At 46.3% G+C, this 26335-nt stretch overlaps 4 protein-coding genes across 4 annotated transcripts; all 4 read right to left on the bottom strand.

The window, feature by feature from the left end:
- Positions 1–365: 365 nt before the first annotated feature.
- On the bottom strand, positions 366–5765 carry ltb4r (leukotriene B4 receptor). The gene is made up of 4 exons (XM_079758084.1): positions 5653–5765; positions 3935–4558; positions 2633–2909; positions 366–2131 (listed from the first exon to the last, which is right to left on the bottom strand). The coding sequence occupies exons 2-4, from the start codon at positions 4501–4503 to the stop codon at positions 1736–1738; spliced, it is 1242 nt and encodes a 413-aa protein (XP_079614210.1). The 5' UTR covers positions 4504–4558; positions 5653–5765; the 3' UTR covers positions 366–1735.
- Positions 5766–10085: 4320 nt separating this feature from the next.
- On the bottom strand, positions 10086–16120 carry ltb4r2a (leukotriene B4 receptor 2a; the record flags this gene model as incomplete). The annotated part of the gene is made up of 5 exons (XM_079758282.1): positions 15978–16120; positions 12167–12797; positions 11345–11545; positions 10849–10892; positions 10086–10473 (listed from the first exon to the last, which is right to left on the bottom strand). Exons 2-5 carry the CDS (start codon positions 12788–12790, stop codon positions 10086–10088), a joined length of 1257 nt encoding a protein of 418 aa, XP_079614408.1. The 5' UTR covers positions 12791–12797; positions 15978–16120.
- Positions 16121–18516: 2396 nt separating this feature from the next.
- LOC307091125 (GTPase IMAP family member 7-like) lies at positions 18517–22061 on the bottom strand. The gene is made up of 2 exons (XM_079758003.1): positions 21922–22061; positions 18517–20695 (listed from the first exon to the last, which is right to left on the bottom strand). The coding sequence occupies exons 1-2, from the start codon at positions 21926–21928 to the stop codon at positions 19725–19727; spliced, it is 978 nt and encodes a 325-aa protein (XP_079614129.1). The 5' UTR covers positions 21929–22061; the 3' UTR covers positions 18517–19724.
- A 1055-nt stretch (positions 22062–23116) lies between these two features.
- On the bottom strand, positions 23117–25944 carry LOC307090874 (myeloid-associated differentiation marker homolog). Its single transcript, XM_079757672.1, has 2 exons — positions 25907–25944; positions 23117–24755 (listed from the first exon to the last, which is right to left on the bottom strand). The coding sequence occupies exon 2, from the start codon at positions 24589–24591 to the stop codon at positions 23731–23733; it is 861 nt and encodes a 286-aa protein (XP_079613798.1). The 5' UTR covers positions 24592–24755; positions 25907–25944; the 3' UTR covers positions 23117–23730.
- Between the last annotated feature and the right edge of the window lie 391 nt (positions 25945–26335).

Below are 26335 nucleotides of genomic sequence, written 5' to 3'. Positions count from 1 at the left end.
CCGACACATGCGACAGTGAGAAAGTCAATTGCGCCGGATGCAAGATAGGGCCCATTGCCTTTCTATTGAAATTTAATTTTCTTTTTGCACTTGTTAGTTCGTCTTTGCCCTCTACACAAAATCGCTCAGGTGACCACCGTTTTGCTAACGAGGACTCAGGGGAACAGCGAATAGAGCTGGGGCTGGATCATGAAACAGCAGATTAGACATTTTCAACAAAATTACTAGCGATACATAGGATATACGATTGTTTTTTTCAATAGTTCTTTAATTCCCAAAAGATTTGCTATGCATTAATCTTCTCTCTGTGTAAAGGTATTAAGCATGAAATCAAATACAACAAAATCCTAAATATCTTTGTGTATGTAAACCACCCTCTATTTTCAAAATTGTATTTAGCAAAGAGCAATTAACCTATTAACCTAGAATAGGCTTGAATAAAGGCTAAATCCACTTTAAGCAGTCACTAAGGAACATTAATTACGTTTCAGATAAACCGGAGCATATAGTGAGGGGAAGATGGACTAATACGTATTTGCACATGTTTGAATTATTTCCTTTTTATGTAACGTGCCTTCAATGGCTGAGCCCCCGCTGCATGTAAATGGTCTCCAGATTGGAAGGGAACAACTTTTAAGTATTAAAAAATACCGAGATAAATACAGATAAAAAATACAGAAGACAATTACAAAATACAAGCTGACTCACATATTAAATACACCTCATTACAAGAGCCAATGTATTGAGAATTATTAAAACAAACAAATAGTCGCAACGGTTCTCTTTGTGTACGCCTCGAGGGCTCACCATGGGCAGCGCCGCCTGGAGGTTTCTCAGAAGCATTGCATCTCACTACGCCAGTCCTGACTGGCCGGTGAAGGTCAGATGTTGGATACTCCACCGCCACAATCAGAGGTGTATCTCTGCACGCTGTCCTTTAACATTGCACACTGTCTTTGTACATTGTCTGTGCACACTGTCCTTGCACACTCTCTCTGCACACTCTCGGTGCACATTGTGTCCGCACACTCTCTCTGCACAATATCTCTGCACACTGTCTCTGCCCACTGTCTGTGCACTCTGTCTTTGGAGCCTCTAGCTGGACACTCTCTGCACACTGAACGATCCTTCACTGGAACGTCTGCAGAGACAGGGTTCCAGGAACAGCTCCACACAGTTCAATGTCTCGCACATCTATTCACCCATTCTCTTTAGAGAATCAAAAAATGTGAAACTGCCACATCCAGACCTATCACCAACCACAACTCTGACAGCGGCGTTGAATGAATGCTGAAAACATAAGCGCCTTGCCCAACACAGGACACACTCTTTCACAAGAGTGTGTCCTTGCGGTAGGTCTTTGAGTTAATAGCCTCGCTGTTAAACCAAAGAGCGATAGAAAGCCATCTTGATGACATCAGGACTGCTATCATAATCAATGCTTCTGTGAATCCATCAGTGGCCGCTTCCTGTAGCGAGACGTTCCCCTCGTGTTACTCAGAGAACCGGTTTATGGAAGCACCCTAAAAGTCTCTCTTTTTCCGTCCTCCCAGAGGTGTCATCGTAGGGAGAAACACAGGTTTAGGCCCTAACACCAATACAGGTAGGCAGGTGTTATCGTAGGGAATATATAATATATAAGGAAAGATATAAATCAGTTTAAGAGAACATTTTGTCGAAAAAGTTAAACGAATTCAAAGTAACATGAAAAAAATGTTACCCCCCCCCCCAAACACTACTCCGACTGACCCCTGGTGGCCAAGATGTTGAACTCTGAGCGGTAGCGCCCGTCCTTCCCGCCGCCGGCCGCCGGTCCCAGCTTGGCCGACAGCGCCTGCAGCGGGGAGCTCTCCTCCTCCATCGCCACCACCGTCATCATGCCGGCCGCGGTGGACCCCCCGCGGCTAGACCGGGTGCGGTTACTGGTGCTGGTGGTTCGGCTCTCAGAGTTGGTGCCCTCGAACAGCCGGCCCATGAATCCGAGGCCGGCCACGCGGATGTGGGAGCTGCCGGCGAACACGTACAGGATGGGGTTGACAGCGCTGCTGAAGTAGGCGAACGCCGTTAGGGTGGGCCGGCCCTGGTCGGCGGCCCGCACCACCGCCTGGTTGCCCAGGAGCACGCCGTAGATCTGGGGGGAGGAGGAGGGAGGGAGGGAGGTGGAGGGAGGGAGGTGGAGGCGGTGGGAGAGGTTGGAGGGAGGGAGAGGTGGCGGGGGTTAAGATGGGGATAGTTCTGGTGTAGGTGGTGGTGGTTTAGAGGGTGGTGGTGGTGGTGTTTAAGGGAGTGATAGTTCTGGTGTAGGTGGTGGTGGCCGTTGCTGAGATGCTGGGACGGTAGCACTGGTTAAGGTGGTGATAGTTGTGGTGTCGGCGCTGCTGGTGTAGGTGGGGGTTGAGACGTTGACAGTTGTGCTGTCGATACACACTGTGTTGGTGGTGGTGGTGGGGGAGTGAGATGGCGTTTGCGGGGCTCAGGCTGGTGCTTATGGTGGGCAGCATCAACAGCAGTGGTGGTTAGCATAATGGAGGGGGTTCACCATGGTTACATTACGACCTTAACCCCAGTCGTAGGGGCTGCACACATCCATCCATCATAAACCCCCAAACAGGGCCGAGGCCTCCCCACTGACCTCCATGACGTTGATGACGTGGTAGGGCAGCCAGAAGAGGCTGAAGGCGCCCACGATGAGCAGGATGAGACGGCTGCTCTGGCCCTTCTTCTGGAACATGGCGGTGCGCAGGCGGTTCACCACCACGCCGTAGCAGCCAACGATGAAGGTGAAGGGCAGCAGGAAGCCCATCACCGTCTCAAACAGGTACTGGAACACCCGGTGCTCCACGCCGCTCCCGTGGTCCTGGCTACAGACGGGCACCGACCAGTTGGCGCTGATGGGCTTCAGCTGCTTGCTATAGGGAGGGAGGGAGAGGGAGAGAGAGAGGGAGGGAGGGAGGAAGAGAGAGAGAGAGAGGGAGGGAGGGAGAGGGAGAGAGAGAGGGAGGGAGGAAGAGAGGGAGGGAGGGAGGGAGAGAGAGAGAGAGAGAGGGAGAGAAAGAGAGGGAGGGAGGGAGAGAGAGAGGGAGAGAGCGGGAGGGAGAGAGAGAGGGAGGGAGGGAGGAAGAGAGAGAGGGAGGGAGGGAGAGAGAGAGAGGGAAAGAAAGAGAGGGAGAGAGGGAGAGAGAGAGGGAGGGAGGGAGGAAGAGAGAGAGGGAGAGAGGGAGGGAGGGAGGGAGAGAGAGAGGGAGAGAAAGAGAGGGAGGAGAGAGAGGGAGAGAGAGAGGGAGGGAGGGAGGAAGAGAAGAGGGAGGGAGGGAGAGAGAGAGAGAAAGAGAGGGAGGGAGGGAGGGAGGGAGGGAGAGAGAGCGGGAGGGAGAGGGAGAGAGACATAGAGGAGCAGAGAGGAGGATAGAGTCAGAAAATTATCAACGTTTTTTATTTTTTGCACTTTGGTAATGTGAATATACATTTCTAGGACAACAGATACCTCTCCCTCTCTCAGGGAGAGGGTGAGAGAGAGAGAGAGAGAGAGAGAGAGAGAGAGAGACGGGATACGGGTGAGACGGGGTGAGATATAGGGTGAGACGGGAGAGAAAGTGAGAGAGATCAAGGGTGAGACGGGAGAGAAAGTGAGTGAGATTAAGGGTGAGATGGGACAGAGAGAGAAGTGAGATAAAGGATGAGACAGGAGAGAGGGAGGGAGAGAGACAAGAGAGACACACAGACACTGACACAGACACAGACACAGACACAGACACAGACACAGACACAGACACAGACACAGACACAGACACAGACTCAGACACAGACACAGACTCAGACACAGACTCAGACACAGACACAGACTCAGACACAGACACAGACACAGACACAGACACAGACACAGACTCAGACACAGACACAGACAGACAGACAGACCAACACGAGCGCCCCCCACCTGCGGTAGAAGGGCATGGGCAGTGACAGCAGGAAGCTGAGCACCCAAAGCCCCAGCAGCAGGCCAAGCAGCTTGCGCTTTGTGCGCAGCCGGTGCGCCAGGAAGGGCCGGGTGACGGCCAGGCAGCGGTCGGCGCTCATCAGGCCGATGGAGTAGATGGACACGTACATGTTGACGCTGGACAGGTAGTGAATCAGTTTGCACGCCGCCGCGCCGAACTCCCAGCCGCGGCCGCCCAGCAGGTAGCGTAGGAAGAAGGGCGCGCTGAGCAGCACCAGGGCGTCGGCCGCGGCGAGGTTCATCACCAGCAGGCAGGTGACGGAGCGCTTCTTCACACGCCACCACACCGACCACACCACAAACAGGTTGCCGGGGAGACCCAGCGCGAAGGCCAGCACCAGGATGGCCACGCCCAGGGCGGCTGAGGACCGCTGGGGCGCCGGGGTGAGGGTGAGGGTGGGGGAGGGGGTGGCGGTGGAGCTGAGGTTGAGGGAGAAGGGGGAGAGGAGCAGCGAGAGGGTGTAGGAGGAGGCGTGGTACAGCTGCGGGGGGGAGACGGAGAACGCCATCGCGGGGGGGGGGGAAAGGGTCGGTGTGGGCGAGCGAGGAGGGAGCGAGGAGGTCCTGGGGAAGAGGAAAATGGTTTTGTTTTGAAGTGCCGCACAGTTCATCACAACTAAGGATGGGAGCCTTTCAGGGTTGACCACGCCCCCTGGCCCCGCTCCCCGGACCCCGCCCTTGTAAAGAGCGCAGGTATTTGATTCATTCTGGGGCAGGGCTGCTGGCTCCCAAGTGAACCAATAGCATCCAGCTGCAGCCCCGGGGCCGGGGCCTGTGGTGCGGCAGGAACGATTTCTTTTCTTCTATATAGCTATATGTATATAGCTATATATATAGCTATTGGTTGTTAGATATATATTAATATATATACAGTGTATATCTGTTTTTTATTCGATTCATTATTAGTAGTAGTAATACATTTATTTAATTGAAATGTTACAAGAAAAATGTACGTTGAAAAACTTGACCGGGGCAGCAGGAGGGTGGCGACTGTGATGCCACACCATGGTGCCCTCTGCCACAGCACAGGCTGACACAGTGACTTTTTTGTACCGTTACACCCCTAATGCGTACAGTAGCATTGGTTTGTATTAGAGGAGTCCCTCAGGTTACACATCTGTTTAACCGGCAGAGGGAGCGATCACATGAGAAACCATGCTCCGCATACTGTATTCCTGGACCACGTGCTATATGGGTCATGGAAGTTCTTATATGGATATAATATATATTATGTATCCCATATATCCCAATTTATTTTGATACAATTATTCATTATCTACTTGATTGAGTTATTACAAATAAGCATAACCTTATATTGAATAATAAGGCTTTGTAATTATTTATGTCGTAAGGGAGAACTCTATACACTTCCTTAGAAATAACTATAATTGAAAGTTTGGGATTTTAAATTAGAGTGGACTATTTAGGAATACGACAAAAAATAATAGGCTAACATATCATGTCACAGCTTTTTCACTTGAAAAGTGAAAAAGCTCAGTGTGAATGTGTTTTATTTTTTCTAATCCAAATTTTATTTGATTCAGTCTATCTAAGCCAGACTGAGCCAAACTAAAGCAATGCTCTGACGACTCTCAAAAAACCCCTAAATTTAAAACAAAGACCTTCAGCAACATTCATTATAATCATTCTCAGCTTACCTTTTACCGGTGAATCACCGCTGAGTAGCGAGCTCCACAACGTTAAACCGACCCCCGGTTGCAGTCCGGATGTTCAGTGAGCAGTTACCACTCTCAAACTCTCTGCAGCAATAGTACTGCCAGCCTCAAAGTCCAACGATTTAAGGGGTTGCCACAAGACATGTCACTTCCCCTTGCCTGCTTTTGAGGAAGAAAACAAAACGATAAAAAACAAGAACTGTTGGTTTGCTTCAATAGAACAGTGTTAACACATTCATCACGATTGATTGAATCTTTCATGTGCTGTGGTTATTTATTACCCTGACAAGCCTCTTATTGGCTCTGCTCGTAGGGAAAGTGACTTTGAAGATGCCCCTTTGGAAGGCGGCACTTCTATTTTAGAATCTTTTTACTTCATTCTTCACATCAATTCTAAGAAGAATACCATGATTTAATATCTCATAGTATGAGTCACATATAGGACATGATACGATTGGCCTACTTAGTGGTGGCAGGTGCTTTGAAGTGGCACAGCGTGCGTGATTGTCTCCGTCGTCGGCTCTCTGTGTCGGTTGGTCCCGTAAGAGAGGAGCTGTTGGGTTTGACTATTCAACGCCTTAAGACATCTATTACGTTCTTCCTGTGGCCTCAGAATGGGATAACCTCTTGCAACAGGAGGTGTCTTTTAAAAAGACAACATGTTCTCCCATGTATAGTTGCAAAATAACCTTGGTGTGTCACAATTTCAGCGGATGTTACTTTACTAACAGTTGCTATCTGCTCTACTACTACTCTTCGTCCCCTATGGGAAACAAGGCTTCAACTAACAGTTGCTACTAATCCCTTATTTCTCTTTTGTTGTGTTCTTATTTTGGCGGTGTCCTATTGGACAACCTGGTAGGCGTGGATGAGTGTTTGTGTTCTATGGGGATGTCGTAAAACACAGTGTTGTTGAAATATTAATCGTAAATATAATGTAAAATCATATGCAAAAATTAATATTCAATTAAAAAAGGTATGTATACACATATGGTCCAAGGATCTCCTTGGACCTAGAGAGACTACCCCTCTCTTATCTAAAGGTGATAAAATAATCTCGTTTCCACTGTAGCCACAAAGTCTTGATACTGAGGCCAATCGACTGACTTCTTGGTTGTGTTTATTCTTTTAACTGTGTAGCAGCCTTGCATACAGCCTTGCAGTCATGTCCACTTCACCAATGAGCAATTGCAATTGAACTTGGTCTTTTCCGCCGTGGCTGAGTTCACACTTGGACAATTCTTAATTCTCCACGATGGTCACTCCCCCTCCTCTTGGTTTCCTTTTTAGTTACTGCCCACGATGTGAAGGTTTCCCTGTAAGAATCATGTACACTTATCGTCTCATTGAATTTATGCTTGGTAAATTGCTGTCTGTATCTTCCCTTGATCATGCATTTTCTTTGATTATTTTTGGTTTATTTTCAGACATGCAAACGGCCCGCTTTTTTTTTGGGGGGGGGGGGGGTGGGGGGAGCGTGTGCGCGTCGATCGGTGCGCGCGTGCAGGTGTCAATAATCCGTAATCTGATTGAGACCCCTCGAGCCTTCGAAGTAAAGAAATGTGATTCCGGGGGCTGTGATTTGTTAGGGGACCAATCACAGCCCTTGCCGTCGCATCGACGGATAGTTAAATATTGGATGCGCATGTGCACGTAGAGCTACGGAGAGGGTCTCCGACAGTGTTGGGAAAGTTCACTTTCTTCGTGAACTAGTTCAAAGTTCAGTTCACAAATTTTAAAATGAACTAGTTCAGTTAAACGTTCATAATTCAAAATTTTGAACTAAGTTCACAGTTCCAAAAAATGAACTAGTTCATAGTTCTTTTTTTCAAATGTTGCTGTGAGCTATTCGTTTATTCCGGTATTTTGAACATTGAGCACCCTTTGTGGTTTGTCTAGGATGATATAGAGTGGTTGAATCAAGTATCGTAGCGAAATACAGTTTCTATCGTGTTTTATTCCACATTTAGCGCATTTTGTAAATCCCATTGATTTCTGTTGGAAGACTCATTGCTCGTTGGAGGAAACTGAAAGGGGTGGTGTTCACGTTTGATTGTAGTCTTTTCGCTCGGTTCTAGCGCTACTGATGAGACGGAGAACCGAGCGAAATGACTACAACCAAACGTGAACAGCCCCCCTTTCCGTTTCCGGCCAACAAGCAATGATTCTATGAGATATTCTACTCCGCTGAGCTATGAGCAAGAGAGAAAACGTTATGGATTGTACATATTTATAATTCGAAATTCGTCTCAGCCTTTATACCACAGATACTCTAGGGTCTATAGCATATAACCGCTTTGTTTGATTACAGTTTAATTCATTTTCCACAATTTAACAGCTCTCGTTTTGAAGAATAATCACCGCGCCATTCGTTTCAATGGGAATCGCGCTGGTCTATACTTTCAAAATAAAGTGTACATATTTATCATTTGAAATTCATCCCAGCCTTTATATGACAGATACTATAGGGTCTATAGCATATAACCACCTTTTCTGATTACAGTTTAATGTAACAGTAAGCTGGCAACACCGCAACTGCAAATGAACCGCACGGGATTACCATGGCAACCGGTCAAACAACACGGCGATCTGCGCGCGCATCCGCCGTGTTGATAGAGAAATAACCCCCCCATTGAACGAAGTTAAACCGAGTGAGCGTGCCGTTCACTGACACCAGAATGAACGAGTTCACAGTAACGTTCATCAGGCAGTAATACAGTACGTTCAGTTCACGTTCGCCCAAAATATGAACGAGTTCATGAACTTTCGTTCAGTGAACGCGTTCAGGCACAACACTGGTCTCCGACAGGGTCTCCCGTAGGAGTCGATTCACTGGGGACGCTGTGGACCAGTACCTACTAGTTTTTAGATAACTTCGATAACTTGTTTAACTAAGTGGATGTGGTAGGCTACACCACGGGATGAGATCACTGCCACATAAATAAAGGTAAGACACAATCTTTTTGCTTAAGATTAGCTGGTGCTGTCGGTCCGTCTGTCTCTTATGAAGCAGTGTATACTAAATTAAATTTCCTATTTATTAAAGCATATAGCATAGGCCGTCTCATGTTAATAGGATATTACGCCGTCATATTTTTTCAGACTTTGGGTAGCGCTCTCTTTTTTTGTCATACATGTGTTTGCATCCCTGAATTTTACACTTTCATTGTATTTGTGATGTTATCCGAGATTTCAACTCGGATTATTCAGATTCTGTCCAATTCAGTTTGTCCTGGCACATCGTGCAGTCTGTTTGAGATGGTAATACACCCTTAAAATGTATAGGTATTTCTACAGTCCCCGTCTTCAATAGTAAATCAAGTGTCACGCCTTAAGAAATGGAGATAAGACTTATTAAAAACTTTAGAAATGTTTTAATTTCATTAATGTACAAGTATAAAAAATGCAACATTTTCTCATATATATATATATATATATATTTGCTCAAAAAAATTGTTTTGGGACACGCAACCAAATAAAAGGCTGTAGATAAGAAATGTGAATAATCAGTTAATAGGTGGCTCACTCACGCAGAGTGAGTGTCGATCTTAATCGTTTCCTTGGCGTAAACACTCACACACACACACGCAGATGCACACGCACACACACACACACACACACACACACACACACACACACACACACACACACATTCGCATACGCACACAAACAGAAAAGTGCCAACCAAATTCATAAAACTCTCAAAATGAGTTGAGTATTGTATCTCTTCAGCCAACCCCCAACGGGTCATTCACCTTTTAGAGAACACACACACACACACACACACACAGACACACAGACACACACACACACACAGACGCACACGCTGGTCAGCTGAGGGTCTTCTGTACACAGCAAGTCATCAGGTGGAGATAGAAGATGAAGCCATGGGAGGTCCCACTCAGGGTGCCCCCCCGCCACACAGAGACACACGCTGTCCGCGGCCCTTGAGACTTGGCCCCCCCCCCCCCCCAACTACACCACCTCCACACCCCCAGCTTCATCTCCCTCCATCAATTAGTCCGTTAACGTCACGTCAGCCAATCACAGAAGAGGCCGCCTCCCCCTCCCCCTAATGTCCATCTGTTGCTAGGGCCGGGCAGATAACGGAGCACCTCACTTTTCCTCCCCCTCTCCCCCCACCCTCCGTCTCTCCCTCCATCCCCCCCTCCCATCCCCCCTACTAAGACCTTTACTCTATTTCTTCGTCTTCGTCTTCTTCTTCTTCTCCTCCTCCTCCTCCTCCTCCTCCTTCTTCTCCTCCTCCTCCTCCTCCTCCTTCTTCTCCTCCTCCTCCTTCTTCTCCTTCTCCTCCTCCTCCTCCTCCACCTCCATCTCCTTCCTCTCCTCCGACTCCTCTTCCTCCTCCTCCTCCTCCTTCCTCTCCTCCTCCTCCTCCTCCTCCTCCTCCCCGGTTACCTCTGGCTCGGTTTCCCGTTCTTGATGACGCTGTTGGAGAGCTGGTTGGAGCTGGAGTGGGCGGTGTAGGACGAGTCCTCCCCGTCCCCGTCCCTGTCCCCGTCCCCGTCCCCGTCCCCGTCCCCGTCACGGCCCTTCAGCCCTAGGCAGTTGGCCGACTCCTTGCCGTCCCGGTCGCGGCTGTCCTGCCGGCTGTGCTGCCGGCTCTTGCGGGACACGCCAGAATCCAGGGCCGTGCCCTCGAAGAGGCGGGCCATGAAGGCCAGGCCGTCCCGCCGAATGTAGGACTTGCCGGCGAAGACGTAGAGCACCGGGTTGGCGCAGCTGCTGATGAAGGCCAGCGCCGACGTGATGGCGCGCGCCGGCTGCCAGATGGCGTCCAGCCTGCTCCCCGAGACAGAGAATATCAGAGGTTATCATTATTGTTATCATTGATAATGGTTGTTCTTGTCATTGTTATAATTATTAATATTATTATAGCTTGCTAGCTATTATTATTATTGTTTGGGTTATTGATATTGATATTGGTGCTGGTATTGGTATTGGTATTACTATTTATTTATTGTTGCTATTATTGTTATCCTCAACATTGATTTGGAGAAGGGAAACATTTGGTAATTAATGTAACATCAACTCAATGATTCCAAGAGCAAATACCAATAATATAAAAATATTTAACTTGATTGACTGACATAAGTGCGATGCATTCCTGGATGGTATCAAAGTGTACATTTGTGCAAATGACAAAAAAAGACTCACTTTTGTTTCATCGCAGAGTCGTCTTTACACGAGGCAGCGGCCACCTGGAGAACACAAGGACTCATTTCAGAGAGGTTCGTTATCATTAGTACCAATATTTCTAATAAAGTATTTGATACGATTTACATGTACAGAACTATAATACAATTCGAGTCAATCACCACAACAATATGGCTGTTGAGTTAAGTTTAGTAAAGAAAAGGAAAAAATTTTCAATATTCATATTCATCCCGCATGAGAAGGTCAGGCATAATTGTTGTGCATCCTAAAGATTCACAAAAGCTTATAATGCATGCAGTGTTGTCAGTGTGGACCCCCTTTAGTCTCAATTCAATTCACATCAATTTAATTCAATGTTATTTTTATAGTCCTCAATCACAGGTACAGTCTCAAAGAGCTTAACAGGCCATACATTTATGACACGATATACATTTTCAGAAAGAAAACCGTGACCCCCACCACCTCCCAGATCACCCACCCGGATACCCCCGCCCACCTGCACCAGGTTGACCACGTGGTAGGGCAGCCAGAAGACGCAGAAGGTCACCACGATGGCCAGGATGAGCTTCTCGCTGCGCACGCGACGCCGGAACTTGGTCTGGCGGATGCGGCGCAGGATGCAGACGTAGCTGATCACGATGACGGGATAAGGGATAATGAAGCCCAGCACTAGCTCCATGGCGTACTGCAGCACCACCTGGGGGCCCGGGAGGGAGATGCAGCCGTTGGTTTGTATTGGAACATGGTGCATGCATTGCTCTGTATAATGTGTAAGTATATAAAATAAAACATTACAATTATTTATGTATGTACATTTTTATATGCATAGAAATGTGAATATACTGACCGCTTCCAATGTTGTGTTGTTCATACTATAGAATGATTTATTGCTTGTTTAGTGAATAATAGATAACGCAAGGAACTTAAAAAGAAATTGCATACTAAATTGCGTTCGCAATATTGGTCGAAATAACCGCAATTCGATTATTTCCCCAAATCATTCAGCCCTACTATATAATATAATATATTAGTATATGCAACACGTGAACCTCCTAAGATGGAGCAATTTGATTGCTTCACTATCTCAGGATATTGGGCAACATCCCATGATTGAGATCTCAAACTCGGGATATACGCTAATAAAAACAGATAAACTGCTAATAAAAACAAATAAATCCCGGCAAAAAGTGTTATGTTGTTTAGTTTTGGAGTGTTCAATAGCTATTCCCCACCATTCACTTCGCCTTCGGCGAATAATTGTTAACTAGCTGTTATCCCGTCTCTGACCGCCCCCCCACAGCTCTCCTCTCTCGCTCACCTCGCTCTTGCTTTGGTGGTAGGAGTCACACACCGTGCGGCCCCTCCCCGTCGGCGTCACCGCGTCGTACCACTTCAGCTTCCGGAACACCAGGGCAGGCACGGACGCCACCAGCACCAGCACCCACACGCCCACCAGCGCCCAGAGCGCCACCCGGCGACCGACGGACGCCCGGACGCGCTGCGGCCACACGATGGCCACCACACGGTGCAGGCTCATCAGGGTGATGAGCAGGATGGAGGCGTACATGTTGGCCAGGCACAGGTAGAAGAGGATCTTGCACATGGCGTTGCCGAAGACCCAGGTGCGCTGCACCAGGTACACGATGAAGAAGGGCGTGAGCGCCATCAGCGAGCCGTCGGCGTACGCCAGGTTGAGGATGAGCAGCGTGGTGACCGACTGCTTGCGGGCGCGCGCCAGGATGCTCCAGATGATGAAGAGGTTGCCCGGCACGCCCAGGAGGAAGACCAGGGTGAGGATGATGGCGCCGATGGCGGTGGCGACGGCGCTGCCCACAATGTTCTGCGTGCCGTTGGAGGGGGCGGGGCCGGCATGGGAGAGGTTGCTCAGGATAGTGGGATGGAGGATGAGGGCGGTGGTGAGGTTGCCAGGAGGGGTCATCATCGTGGCACTGCAGGAGGGGGAGACGTCGATCGTTAGGAGCGCTACGGGTAACCGACGTCCCGACACAGAAAATTAGCGATTACTTAAGTCCGAGGCCGTGCGTTTGACACTTTTGCGATGACTCAAATGTCGGATGACCCAGAAGTCAGGACATCAGGTTCGGATCACTACAAAAATGTCCGCCTTCAGGGTTCAGTCAAAGAGAAACAAGTCGATCAGTGACTCATTTCAGTGACTCCCCCCCCCACCCCAAGAGCGTAGGTAGGTCCTACCGGGCTGGATAAGGCCATGGGCCCGGGGTGTGTGTTCTGCTGAGTGTGCGACAGTTGTGAGTCTTTGTAGACATTCCTGGAGACGAGACAGGGCTTGAATGATGAGAAACTTTTTAAAAAACTAATGTCTACCATTGACAGAGTGTATTTACTCAGGACAAATGTGTGCGCGTGCGCGCGTGTGTGTGTGTGTGTGGGTGTGTGCGTGTGTGTGTGTGTGTGGGTTAGGGTTAGGGTCCTGTGTGTGTGTGTGTTTGCGTGCATGCATGAGTGAGATTGTTTGGGTTAAGCTCACTTGATTGTGAAAATAATTGTTCCGTACAGTGTTGCCAGTTATTACATGAACATGTTATTATCAGGAATTGTTCAGTCCAGGGCATGTCCTAGCATGTAGCTAAAACATATCTTGTCAATTTTGCTCGCACAAACCAAAGTACGCCGCATCAGGTTCGAGCACTACCGTACACACCTACGTACTGCATGACCATTCATCTCTCTCTCTATTACATCTGGGTGTCTCTCTCCCTTTCTCGCATGCCCTGACAGAACCTGTTTCATTGAAACTCTGTGCACGCGTGCACACACACACACACACACACACACACACACGCACACACACACACACACATACACACACACACACACCCGCACACGTAAGCATCAACACAATGTCTTTAAGGTGAACTGTGATTTAAATTACACCGACAATGAGATGAAATCAATGAAATCAAGTGAAGAAAGAAATCCAGATGTTTCAATGAATCAATTTCTGAAATAAAATGTGAATATGTATGTATGTATCTGCATACATCTGCTTGTGTCCAGCCGGCAATATAAGTAAGCAGTAATTCAAATATTCAAAATCTTGTGGTATTCATTTTACAACTTTTATCGTGATATCTGGTGACTGCTATCAGGTGTGTGAATTAGTTTTATGGCTAACTGCCAAGGGGGACGTTCGCAAGCACATACCTCTTCAACCCACTCTGCTTTTAAGACATTTCAAAATCGATCCAAAATCAAGCTGAAACGGCCTCTTCAATAACAGTAGGTTTGCAACATGTGTCCTTGTTTTGTGTCATCACAAAAAGTGCCCTGCGTTAACTTTGCCGCTCAGGAAAACAATTCCAACTCTACCGTCACTTGTATATCTTTATTATTACTGCTGGTTGATGCCTGGTTTTATTTTCACATTCTAGTTGATGTGGACAGTGTGTTCTAGTGGAGGCGGGAGTCACTTAACAGATACTCGTATCGGAAACCAAGTCCTGTGTTACCAAAAGCTTGACTCTCCACCTCAAGAAGAAACTCAATAAAATACAATCTCAACAGACAAATGGCGATACAGTTTACCTCTTCTGGGGAGAGTGCGTGCCGAAAAGAACAGCCATCCATGTGGTTTAACCAACCTCTTTCAGTATACTGACTTCAAGATATACTATTAAGAAATGTATCAGACACTTTTCGCCCCCTAAATCTACCTTAGAGTGAGCAAGTTGAATCACATTACTTTTCATCACTGAGCAATGGTGAGCAAGGATCTAGCGGACATTGCGGGTTCAAACCGAGAGCCTTTCGCCCGTGACGGCGACAGATTCCTGTCAAGATCATCTCGCTTCCCCTCATCCACCGGTCACACACCGTTACTCAGTCCTCTGAGCAGGGAGGTAACTAGGGAGGTAACTAGGGAGGTAACTAGGGTGTTGACTGACAAGCCATCATCCATGTGGGCGGACACTTCCAGAAACGGACGTAGATTTTGAAATATTCTTACTGTGATGAATCAACAGACTTCTACATTCGAACCACATTGAAGGGTTTAATGTTTTATCCGGTATATGTCCTCCTTTCTCCTCTCGCGCTTGTTTCTCTAAATTTATCTCCACCTGCACCGGAAATAGCTCAGGAGGTAGAGCAGGCTGAGTGCTAACCGGAAGGTCTCTCGTTCAAACCCGGCTTGAATGTCAAGGTGTCCCTGAGCAAGACCCCACTAACCCTGACTGCTCCAGACAAGCTGGCTTTCGCCTTGCACCGTTGACACCCCAGACACTGTGTCAATGTGTGTATGAATGGTCGTAAGTCACTCTGGTCAAAAGCGTCTGCTAAAAACTACAGTTTTACAGTTAATTAGTTCATTGTGGTCCCCTGTTTGTTCCCTTGTCTATTTATGTCATTCCTTCTACATGATCTTTGTCGTCTTGCCAGTGAGTCCTAGTTGCCACGTTTTTTTTGTTTTCCACAAAGACAACATCATCTCATTCTGAGGCTCAGAGGAGCTAGAAAGTGATTCCACCGCATGCAATGTGTTTACAAGGAGCCAGTTCAACCACATCGACAGTTGCCGTGTCAGACCTGAAACTGATTTGAACCGGTTGTGTGATAATAACCTCAATCAGTGGCCAAGGCCAAAGTAGGAAGTATTTCTCCTGCTGAATGGGACAGAATACTGTGGAATACTATGTGAACTGCCAAAAGTGTTCAAGTGACGGGTCATTCCGTGTTTTACAGTCTTCGTAAGGTTTGGTCTTGGTTAAGATACTTTAGGTAGAGCATGACTTGGTTTTAAAGGCGTGTTTGTGTTGAAAGAGTGACTCACACTGCCACTAAAGCCACTGTTCATATATCCGTTGATTTTAATGAACAAACATACATAGACTCCATACACCAGCAAAACCAATAACAGAAAACAAGGAAAGGTATCGGTACCTGTAAGTACGCTGTGTCAACAGAGAGCTTTTGTGATGTCACAAAAACTAAAGGGTCATGTTGTTGACTCACTGTGACTTCAGGTGATCCTAATTTGTGGCGGTTCAACGGGGAAACCCTGCCTGCGTCCCATTCAACCACAACTCATTGTTCTCTCCATTAAAACGAGTAAAGCAATCTAAACCGGATAACAAAAAAACGAGACTCACCGAATCCAAAAGGCACCTGGGCGAAAAACACAGAGTTTACGGAGCGCGGTGGACGTAAGGTGTCTTCCTTCCCTCCTCTTGTCCTCCCTCTCTCCTTCCCCTCCAGTCGTGTGCCATGCCTGCTAGAGCATGCTCTCTGGCTGTGGACCGGTGGGTGGGTCGCAGAGCAGAGCATGGAACTAGTGGATCAGCGTCGGCACTCCCACACTCCAGCCCAGGCCTGGAATTCCAAGCACACACACACACACACACACACAAACACACACAAAAACACACACACACAGGCACATGTATGCATGCATACACTAACACACCCACATGCATAGCATATACTAACACACAGGCACACACATTCATACGCTAACACACATGTTCACACACAGACACGCACACACACACACACACACACACACAGCTCCATGTGACAGCACTCAAAGTTAGAGTCAAACTAGTCAAACACAAACTCTGACACACACACACACGCACACGGTAGGCCTCTGGAAGCTTGTAAAGCCTGCACGCGGTAGGTGTCTAAACTAGTCCTATCCCCCCCCCACACACACACACACACACACACACACACACACACACACACACACACACACTCACATACAAACACACACACAAACGGTAATAATATAATTTTATGATTTGTTTACACAGATAACTGACGAATGGCCATCTCTTGCAACAAGTGTGTCGTAAGAGCAAGGTAAATCCCTCTTTAGCTCTTAACTGTGGGTGGTCTCTGTAAACAGAGGCCTCAACAATGGGGGGGGGGCATTTAGGCACTCATGACATCTTAAATCACTGCACGTCACTTTGAGTGTTTTCCATGTTCAAAGCCTCTCAGTTTCTCTGCTTTGAGTCATTTGTTTCATTTAATAAATTATTATAAAATAAATTAGGAAAATAAACACACGTAAGGATCATCCTGCCCTTCTAAGTATTCTTTATTAATAACTTATATTGTGTTTACCCCTCCAGGTCACAAGATTGTACCAAGGCCCTTATTTAGTTTAGCGGTCGGATATCTACTTCATCGGTTGACGAAGCTGTTGTATGGTGTCTGAAGATCAATGTTGATATAATAACGCACAAACGTAACAGTTCCATAATACTCATTTATATTGAGATGCAATCCTGCTCAATTCCTCATATTCTAAAACAACTCCTGTTCAACCATTGCATTTCTGATTAATCATTCATGTCACTTCCTTCACAAGAAACACTTTATAAATCAGGCTTAAAAATTGTTGTCCCCTCGTCTGTTTCCTATCGCTCACTCACTATACCCATGAGGATGTGATCCATAGCAGAAAGAAGAAAGGAGTCGGATGTCATGTCTAAAGGAACGGTCGAAAACTCCATGGATACTCCATCAATCCTATGGTAGGGGAGAGAGACTGGAACACCTGAGAGGGGAAAAAAAAATTGCTTTTGTTTTTATTGAATCACAGAATCAGGGCAGAAAGTCCATTTCATTTTTCTTTGTGTGTGTGTGTGTGTGGGGGGGGGGGGGTAATGGGGTGGGGGAGATGTCATCATAGCTTCCTTTACAGCCTGATTTTCATGTTTGTGGCTGGAATAGAGTGGCTGGATAACTCTGTAACAATGTGATCAATCAACATGCGTCACTGAGCATGATTGGAAGATAAGGTGTACCCTACAAGTAATTTCACGTCGTCTTTCAGCCCAGCACAGTCAGACCAGCCCAAGCCGACATTTCTGCTTTCTGCTACAGAAAACATCATTACCTCACCTTACCTCAATTTATATCCAGGTTGTGTGAATAGCAGACCTCAGATTCGTCCTGAGCAAGACTGGACTTCCTAAAATGCGACCAATGACAAAAGAGCTACGACAGCTCCAACCACGCTGTAAAGGCTGAGATAGGGTCAAAAATTGTGGCGTTATTTTGGTGTATCGCAATGCAATTTCCCTTCACCAACTTCCTATGAGCTGTGTACATCAGCTTACAGTCCCCTGAGTGCAGGCCCAGGGGCGGCCCTTCCAATAGGCGACTTGGGGGGCTGCACCCAAAGGGGGCCCCGCAAAACCCCGGCCAGAAAATCAAAGATTAACCCCGGGACCCCTAGGTACTACACGATTCGTATGCTTTGTTCATATCTTGTATTTCTGCACCCAATAAACACTCTGATTCTGATGACGCAATGAAACTGGTAGGAAGTTGAGTTTGTCAAGGAATCCAGACGATATAGGCCTCACATGGAGCGCCCGTTTGTATTACTGGTTGCATGAGTCCCAGACTTGGCCTATGTAAAAGCCCTTCAGTCTGGAAACTTTTCCCCTAGTTCAATCAGTTGTGTGTTGTTCCTGTCAGTCACACTCGGGCCAGAAGGTTGTTTGTCCTCCAAGCGTCTCTGCATTCATGGTTCCCAAAACACGGCATCTCACTCTTTCCGGTGCCAGTCATCTTTGCACGCATGGAGCATTACTCAAATCTCACCTAATTTTTGCATGATTAGCATAACTTTAATGGTGTCAACAAGAAATCGAAGATGGGTGATTCGGATGTTCAATGGGCTTTATTCAAGAGGCCTTGGATGAACTGCTGAGGAGAAACATGCACAATTTCAAGTGTAAAAGTCCACAATAATAAGGCCCAAACCTTACATACATATGATGACCTACTAGGATCATAAAATAATTAAAAAAAATCTGTAAAAAATCTCAAGGCAGAAGTGATACCTCATTTGAACCTTTGGAAACAATGCAATGGTAACTGGGCATATCATAATGTCCTCTCCATGGCCCTGAACATAAATCCAAAAGATAATGTATGAAAACGAATCTAACATTAACATTGCTCATCTGCTCAAAATAATAGATGTTAATTCCTAAGAGCCAAAATAGTGAGGAACAACAAGTTCATTCCTATCAATATGGATGTTATGGAATGTGGCGACAAGGACACAGTAAATAATAACAGGCTTTACTGAGGGTAACAAATAAGTGAAGGCAGTGAACAGTAGGACAGGTCAAGGAGTAGTAGTTTGTAAACAGGCTGGTAGGCAGACTGAGCACAGGGAGACGGTTGGTCCCTTGAGCTACAGAACTCTATGACTAATAATCTTAACATGAAGACGCACTAGTGACAAAGCACTAAGGGTAAAGTCTAACAACGGCCTAGCGATGATTGTTCGGCGATCCTGGGTTTATATACTGTGTGCTGATGAAGTAGATTGACGGCAGGCGTGTAGGCAGAGGGAGATGAATGGATGACGTGAAGCAACAGTGAAGTGACGCTGAGCACCGCTAGGCGCTAGGAGTGGACGGCGTGACAATGGACCCATATTCTCTGTCAAGATATGTTGCAGATAACGGCATAGGTAATTATGGAGACATTATCATAGCACCAGCACAAATGTTATATCCTAACTCCATGCTTATGGTGTTAACTGAGGACTTGGCATTCGAGTTCTATGGAAGAGGATTCGGGCCACAAGTATTTCTTGCTGAGTTCTGAGTTTAAAATCAGAATTCTGAGATTAAAGTCAGAATTCTGACTTCACTCTGAGAATTGTGACTTTAAAGACTTTAAACTAAAAAGAGTCATTAGTCAACTGATCATAAATAATTCTATAGTATGACCAACATATATATATATTTATATATATATATATATATATATAGGGTATATATATATATATATATATAGGGTTATCTAAACTAGTGAACATAACACAAAGTCACCAGCAGGTGGTGCTGAGGTTTGGCTCTCCATTAACCCTTTTTGAAAAATACAATTAGAAAATTAATTTTGTCCCACACGGCGGCGCTGGCCTTTTTGGCCGCCTCTGAAGTGCTCATGGCATCACCTACCGCCCCGTAGCCCACGCAACCACCCAGGATTCCCCCGGCAACAGCAGCGCACCCCCCACTGACGCCTAACACCCTCCCTGTTTCCTGCGAGGTCACGTATTCTATCAGCTGAGGCGGCGAGATCTGGGAGAAGGTGTAACGTAAGAGCTCTGCCATGCCGAGAAGAGAGCCCACCCCGGCTCCCACGCAAAACGCCACCAATTTGAGGACGCAGCGTTTAAAGCAGGAGGGTTTTCTCTCGGTTGTCCGTAGCAACTCCTTGGTAAAGAAACCGTCCCCGTTCTCCCTGACTATGTGCTCCACGGTGAGCAACAACTGAGACACCTGGAAGCGGTTGCTTCGCCAGTCGTCGTCGTCGCCGGGCCTCAGGTGGTTCCAGTATTTGTTATCGATGACGTGACAGCGGTCGGCGCACCTCTTCACCAGCTCCGTCAGCCCGCGGCTCTCCGTGACAAACTCCCGGATCGTCTGTCTGGCCGGCAGCTGGTCCCCGTGGGTGAAGAGCACGGCGGCGTAGCTGAAGACCTCCGCGGAGAACGTCCGGAAGAGCTTTTCGACCACGTCCTCCTCTTGGTGCGTGTAGCATTCCACCTTGAGCACAATGAGGAAGGCGTGCGGGCGGGGGGCGCCGGCGGCCACGCATCGCAGCAGTTCCCGCCGCAGCTCCGCGTCGGACACCCGCGTGTCGAACAAGCCGGGCGTGTCGATCAAGGTCACACTTCGGCCTTCGACGCGACGCGTCTCCACCTGGCAGAGGGTGGTCTGGGAGTTGGGTGTGTGGTTTATTTCAAAGGGGGTTTCTCCAAATATGGTGTTTCCCACGCTGCTCTTGCCGATTCCTGTTTTCCCGATCAGGACGATTCTCAACGAATCTGGAATCAGAAGCGATGCACTTTGATTAGGGTATGGTGGAGGAAGGCAGGAGATCTGATTTACATGATTGTTACGGATCACAGGTTTTGTGTATGACCACTGTTGTGTAAAGTCCCGGGTTACCCGAATCCAACGTTTGTGGCGGAGGCGGAGCATCCTTTCTGAGCGCAGTTTTCCTAAACTTAAACTCATTTAGAAAATATCTACCATCATATCTGTCAACAATGGGACACGAACGAGGCAAGTGGCCTTGCTGTCATTAGCATCAATGCTGAAGTGACACATAGGGTGTCTTATGATGACTTCATTAGGGATTTGGGAGATGGGGGCTCCCTGACCATTTATGACCAATTATGCTTAGGGCCTCCAAAAGCTTAGCAGCGGCCCTGAGCGTAATGACCTGTGAGAACTCAACGTCTATGTCTCTCTCCTGGTTGTTCGTACTCATTCAGAACCACTTTGTCAATAGTCATAGGCAGCTCACTTTGTGCGTGTGCTTGTAAGAATGATATGTAATAAGTTTATTTTGATACTGTGAGGGACAATAGAGAAGGCTGAATAAAACCACTTTGGCTCGCTTTGCCAGCTAGATCCGGTTGAACCAGGTACATATCAATCCAACTGCTCATACCATATTACTGCCACGCCCACTCAATCTCAGAAAGTTCTGATGAGCAAACATAGCCGTTTTAAACAGCATTTTATTTCAGTAAATAACATATTTTCTATACCAAACTGATGAGTGATTAATAACAATATCAACTTTGAATTCATGAAAACCCAAAAATACCTTTCGCGGACCACATCATATGCAAACGGTAATAAATAGATAATAACTAAAGTTAACCAAGGATAAACTGTGAATATTAAATACCCATGCAGTCGCTGAGCTAGGAGTGCCAGCGCCCCCTTTGGACACAATTATTACTGCAAGGCCACGGCAAGTGGCAAACAGTCAACAATGGCGCTTGTGTTTATTGAGCCAATACAAATGAATACGAAACATAAATAGAAAACACAATGGAACTAACAAAGGATTTAAATAATACAATTACAATAATACATCCACCAAAACTAAATCCACCAAATCTGTAATTACACCCCATAGAACTATTGTTAACTCGGGTTTTATATTTCAATTTATTTAACTTGAAAAGATGTGAAAAACTTCCGTCGACAGTCGTCACTTTTCTCATCGCAAATATAATAAACAGACGTAACTCACCTTCCATTAGTCAAAAAATACCTTAGGCCGTTAAAAATTGTCAACATAAATTATACTCTTGAGCAATAATAAGTTTTGCACTTTCTGGACATTAATGTACAGCCTATAGTACGGAATACTTTCGTTTTCCATGTCCGGACCCTTTGTAACCCGGAAATGACCTGTTTATCAATAGTGGATTTATTCAAATGTATAAAAAATAATCTGTTTTAATAAACCAATAATTAAAAACATTATGTTTTGACCATCTCACAGGAGAGATTAATTCAATTATCAGGAATTAATGGACGACGCGGAGGCGTGAACCGTCCGACGCGCCTCCGCGAAGTCGGGCATTACCGTCGGGCATTATCCCTTACATGTATTCTAATGTTCTATTCTATAAATACACTCTTTATGTGCCCACAGCTATAAAACGTGGCTACTTATAAATGCCAGTATGAGTATCTGACCTAAACTCGATTCTATCCTTTATTGTATGCCCCAGGTTTAGATTAATTTGTAATACACTTAATTTAAAGATGAGGCTGAGAATAGGCCAAATCAATGCAATGCAATCCAAATTGTAGCAACTACACAACATTGTCAAAAGCAAATTATTAAGTGGTACCGATTGCAGAATATATAAGAATCAGAACACAAGGTCAGTGTGTTATCTATTTGTTTTGGTTTTATTAGTGGTAGTCAAATGAGGTCACAAGAAAGTACAAAAGGTTGTGATATAAGTGCAATAACAAATAGGTAGGCGTTGATAGCTTGTAAAAATGAAGCTACAGTGAATTTTCAGTAATAAAGGCTCCTTTCCCTTTAAGGGATTCAAATTCCCTGTTCCCCTCACACGGTCCCTAACCAATCACACGTTTGCAGGCCTACATAAGCATTATCGCTGCCTTAAGATTTCCATCAACAACAACATCAGTGCAAGATTATCTATCATCCACTTTCATCATATAACATCTCAATGATGTTAAAGTGTATATGGACGGAGTTCTAACGGCAAATGTAAAAATGTCTCATTATTTTGCCACTCAACGTTTGTCTGATTGAGTTTCGGTCCCCAGAACACTTGACTGATGATCAACTGGTGTTTTCTCCCCTTATATGTACTGGGCTGCATATATATATATATATATATATATATATATATATATATATATATATATATATATATATATATAATTCCTATCATATCAAGTAAGAACAGCCAATACAGTTTTATCAATATATGATCAAAAACCAAAATAAAGAGCTTTTAAAATGATGCGCAACGGCTCACGTATAAAACGACACTATTTAACAAAAGCAGATTTCAGGGAAATTCAAGCAAGAAATCAAGGACATTCAAATTGCTTGGCAGTGACCTTTTAAATGTTGGTTTCACGACTCAGTATAACTCTCAACAACTCATAGAGCAATGCGGTCCTATGTTCAGATGCTTTGGTATATCGTACAGTGCAACAGCACATGTCGTGCCTGGATCAAAGGTCGCACGCTCTCACAACGTTATACATACATCTTTTAATGGGGACATATCATACCACCAGGTGTGAGTGTGATTAGCCATTACAAGCCGTTTTCAAAATGTGCAGCATTGTGACATCACAGGTGGGTGTGTCCACCTAGATGTGTGACGGATAGATGAGCAACGTTTGCTACAGTCCACTGGGTAGGCTGATAGCCTGATCTATCCAGCACACATCACAGGTAGACACGCCCACCTGTGATGTCACAATGCTGCACATTTTCAAACCTGCTTGTAATTGCCAATCACACTCACACCTGGTGGTATGATATGTCCCCTTTAAACACCTAAACACTGACAAACACCAGCCGGCCAGTGTATGCCAGGTCGGCCAGGTACAGCAGGAAGTTGACGGCCGTCAGCACGGCCACGACGATCAGATCGGACCTGTAACCTGTAACCTGACCTGAGTGCTTGGAAAACTGGAACACGGGCCACAGGATGGTGGCGGACAGGTACATGGCCACCGCCAGCAGCCCGTACACAGACAGGAACTTGGGCAGGGGCACGGGTAGGTAGCCGGTGCAGCCGCCCACACACACCAGCACCACGGCCATGGAGAGGATGAAGCAGATGCAGTAGACCGCCATGCACCACTCCAGCGCCGGGTGTGAGTTGTACGACACCGGGTGGCTCACATAGATGAAGATCACGCACGCCACCGACGTCTGGCACACCTTGAGCAGGCCCGGCGCCGTGGCCATGTAGCCCGCCACCTCCCCAGGCCGGGCCTTGGTCAGGCTGACCTCCAGCACGTAGGCCAGCGTGGCCAGGCAGGAGAAGACAGTGGAGGCCACCCGGTGGCCCCGCGCCTCGCTAGACACATAGCTTGCCTGCTGGCCCCGGAGGTACGTCAGCGGGAAGAGGATGGAGGCGGTGAGGCAGAGGAGCGCGGAGTAGGAGGCCACCGTGATGGGGAAGTCTTTCCAGGAGACGGGCACCCGGGCCTGGAAGCCGAACACCTCGGCCAGCAGGACCAGCAGGGTGAAGGCGAAGCCGAAGGCCCAGCAGAAGATGTACCAGTCGGCGATGAAGTAGTTGGGGAGGGAGCCACCGTGGGCCGCCACGCTGAACGCCGTGCAGGTGCACAGCAGTGCGGCCACGCGCACCCATAGCAACTCGGACGTGGGGATAATGATCAATGGCATGGCGCAGGCGGAGGTTTACCGGTTTGAAGCGACGGCGGTAGGAGATGGCTGAGCGTGATTGGCCGTTGCGCGGGAGATGGCCTGGGGAGGGTGTTTCGAGTAGGTGCGCTGTGTTGATCCTCGGCAGTTTGGAACGTACACTTATACGTTTACGTATACAGGTCCTGTCGAGAAGATATAAAGAGAATGTGGTGGTTGAGGTGATTGTGTTGTTGTCGTTATTGTGCTACAATGCTCTCTAAGAAACCTTGTGACTGGGACAACTGTACATCCCCAAATGATACAGAATAAATAATATATAAAGTAATCAGGCAAAGGTGGATGACAGTTAATGAGTATGCTTACCATGTCTGTACATTTTTACTATTTACGCACGTGGCAGAATATAGTGACTAGTGAATTTCATTATATGCCTAATGGATGCCTGCAGGTAGACTGTTAACCCAGGACTAGGCTACTCCACAGTTCTCCTTTTTCAGCTGCCGCAAACACCATATCCTGACAGCCTCCAGTTATATCAAATTAATGTTCCACTTTCCACTCCTCGCCATTGTGACATGCTCAGGCACAACATAAAATATGTCTCAAGATTGAGGTATGTAAGCTTCGTCTGATTGTTAAGAGAATTATTGTTTTATAGAGACAATTAAAATACGTGGTGTGTTGACGGATTGTGGGAGGTTTAAATGTGGGTTTGAAAAAGGGGCTCTCGTTTTCCTCTGAAGAAATAAACACAGGATGCCGTTGTGCACGTCCACACTTATACACCCAGCACTGCGTCAAGCCAACTGTTCTATAAGTGTATTTTTATTTATTATTTATTTAACCTTTAACAATCTTAACCTGCCTGAAACCTATAAGAAAAAGCAGTATAAAGTCGAAGTGAATGATATCACAAACATTTATTTGCAAACATGAGTGACGGGAACAAAAGTAGAGTCCTTATAACAATTAAACCCTAAAGGCATTGGATGTGATTACCAAGAGTTAACGGTGGTGCTTATTCACTTTAGATCTTTATATTCTTAACTGGAATAGGCTATGCATCAAACATAACTACTACACAGTTATAACTTAACACATAACTTTACTACTAAATAATCGTTTTTAAGAAGGAACGATCAAATAGTAAGTATTAATAAACATCACGCATACATCTTAGAAATCCAGACTATAGAAATCATGCCATTGTTGCCATGGATTTGCCATCACCACGCCTTGTCTAAAATCCCAAAATAGAACTAGAATAATGACTAGTCTCGTCTAAAGCTGGGCATATTTTACAATGGGAGAAAAACTGTATAATGTTGCTTACCGGGTTCTGTGTCTAGCAGCATGTTCATTAGGACTTCCTTTAACAGTGGAGTGAAACAGCCACTGAGAAAAATGCCCCACGCCCCGCGATGCCCAAATTTGGTAGTGAAGAATGTCTGTTTTGGCCATGCCGTTCTCAATGTTATTCTCTCACCGGCCGCCTATGGCTAACGTTTCACATAGCAGCATTTTTATGAAATCTCACAAACATAATCGCTTATTCTTACAAAAACTTTCCCTTTTTATTAGTGAATTTGATTTCTGATGCACTAACATAGGCCTTATTAAATGATAATACGAAACATTTATTCCGATTCCTATTAATAGGCCTACTAGGCCACCTATAATGTCACGTCCTGGTTTAAAAAGAGTTGATTGTCCAGGGCCTATATACGACAATACCATATGTTTAAATAATAGCTATGCATGA

Source organism: Pollachius pollachius (genome assembly GCF_949987615.1).
Source record: "Pollachius pollachius genome assembly, chromosome: 20".
Lineage (NCBI taxonomy): Eukaryota > Metazoa > Chordata > Actinopteri > Gadiformes > Gadidae > Pollachius > Pollachius pollachius.
The sequence above is the reverse complement of the archived record's forward strand: the minus strand, read 5'-3'. Positions and strand labels throughout refer to the sequence as shown.